General features: G+C 35.3%; 1 protein-coding gene across 1 annotated transcript in view; it reads right to left on the bottom strand.

The window, feature by feature from the left end:
- The window catches only part of LOC103591728 (hemicentin-1-like), a gene marked incomplete at its 3' end in the record, with an annotated part of 25,025 nt that overhangs the window by 11,986 nt on the left and 11,769 nt on the right, over window positions 1–1,270 (bottom strand). Inside the window, exon 4 of the mRNA XM_008574240.1 lies at window positions 1,038–1,151. Within this exon, the coding sequence (XP_008572462.1) occupies window positions 1,038–1,151 (114 nt within the window). The remainder of the gene's footprint in view (window positions 1–1,037; window positions 1,152–1,270) is intronic.

Genomic DNA, 1,270 nt, shown 5'->3' with positions numbered 1-1,270 from the left:
TTTTTATCAGAAAAAACATGAAGACAAAAATGTTTTAACATGAAAAACCATAAAAGTGGCATTATTTCCTCATTTCCCTCCATGCTTTTGATTTATATTATTTAAAAGTGTTTGTTTTCTACCTAAAGCCTTTCTTTTTCACTTCATGTTCCCTAAGAGTTTGACCCTGAGGTGAATTTATAATTTTGTGGTTATGACTTCAACCCGTTGCTATGGGAATGTCTGTGATTTAACAAACAGAATCATAACAATAGGGTTTTGTACTATTTAGCATTTTTCAACCGAACATTAAAAAATATTTTGCAAACACCATCTCAATAATCCTAGCAACCTCCCTATTTGGGTGTTTGTAAGACTTTTTTATTTTTCTCATAAATTGGAAGAACCGAGACAGAAGCAGAAGTGGGGCTTTTTACACAGCTATATACTGTCAGCATCTGAGCCTGGTCCAGGATCCAAGTGCATTCACTACTGCTATTTTATCGTGCAATCACAGAGGTAGAATCTTTGTGTTACAAATATCGGCAGATAATTTCTGTACTTGATACAAGCATCTACCATGCCTGATGAAGGTGACCAAGAAATACATTTTTCTTTCAATTACCTGTAGGCTTTAACGTGTTTCTTTATTTGAGCACTTTGTAAAAACACCCTTGAGAATCTAGAAAACTTTTTAACAGGGAGAACCATCATCTCCAAGAAAAGTGAATTAAAATCAGTGAAACTATTTTAAGCATTAACTGAGTTTTCTTGGACAATTTTCTACAGGAAACAATCCTAAACTAACAAAGAGAATGTTCAGCTGGATTAGCAAAGGCGGACTTTCCCTGCTTTGATTTTCACAGTCCTGTAATCCATCCCAGATGTCAAATCCTGAAATTTAGAGTTCAGAATTCTGAACTATCCTCTCCAGTGAGACCATAAACACATTTTATGAGGCTGCTAAGTCACACACCAAAACAAATTTTTAACAAACCATTTTTTTTAAAGAAAACAAAACTAAGTGAACCAGACATGAACATACTTAAGAAATGTACCTTTGAACCATTTAACATGAGGTGGAGGGACGCCAGAGGTTTGGCATTCCATAACTGTTGTATCCCCAAGGGCAACCAAGAGCTCACTCTGAGCTACAATCAATTTAGGGGCTTCTGGAAAAAACAAACATGCAAATAGTCAACATCTAGCACAATGCCACATGGACCTTGTTTATGTTTACTAAATGAATCAATAAAAAAATCTATCAGTATTTATGTGCCTGCGGCTACTT

The sequence above is a fragment of the Galeopterus variegatus genome, unplaced genomic scaffold (assembly GCF_000696425.1).
Source record: "Galeopterus variegatus unplaced genomic scaffold, G_variegatus-3.0.2 Scaffold1017, whole genome shotgun sequence".
NCBI classification, from domain to species: domain Eukaryota; kingdom Metazoa; phylum Chordata; class Mammalia; order Dermoptera; family Cynocephalidae; genus Galeopterus; species Galeopterus variegatus.
The sequence above is the reverse complement of the archived record's forward strand: the minus strand, read 5'-3'. Positions and strand labels throughout refer to the sequence as shown.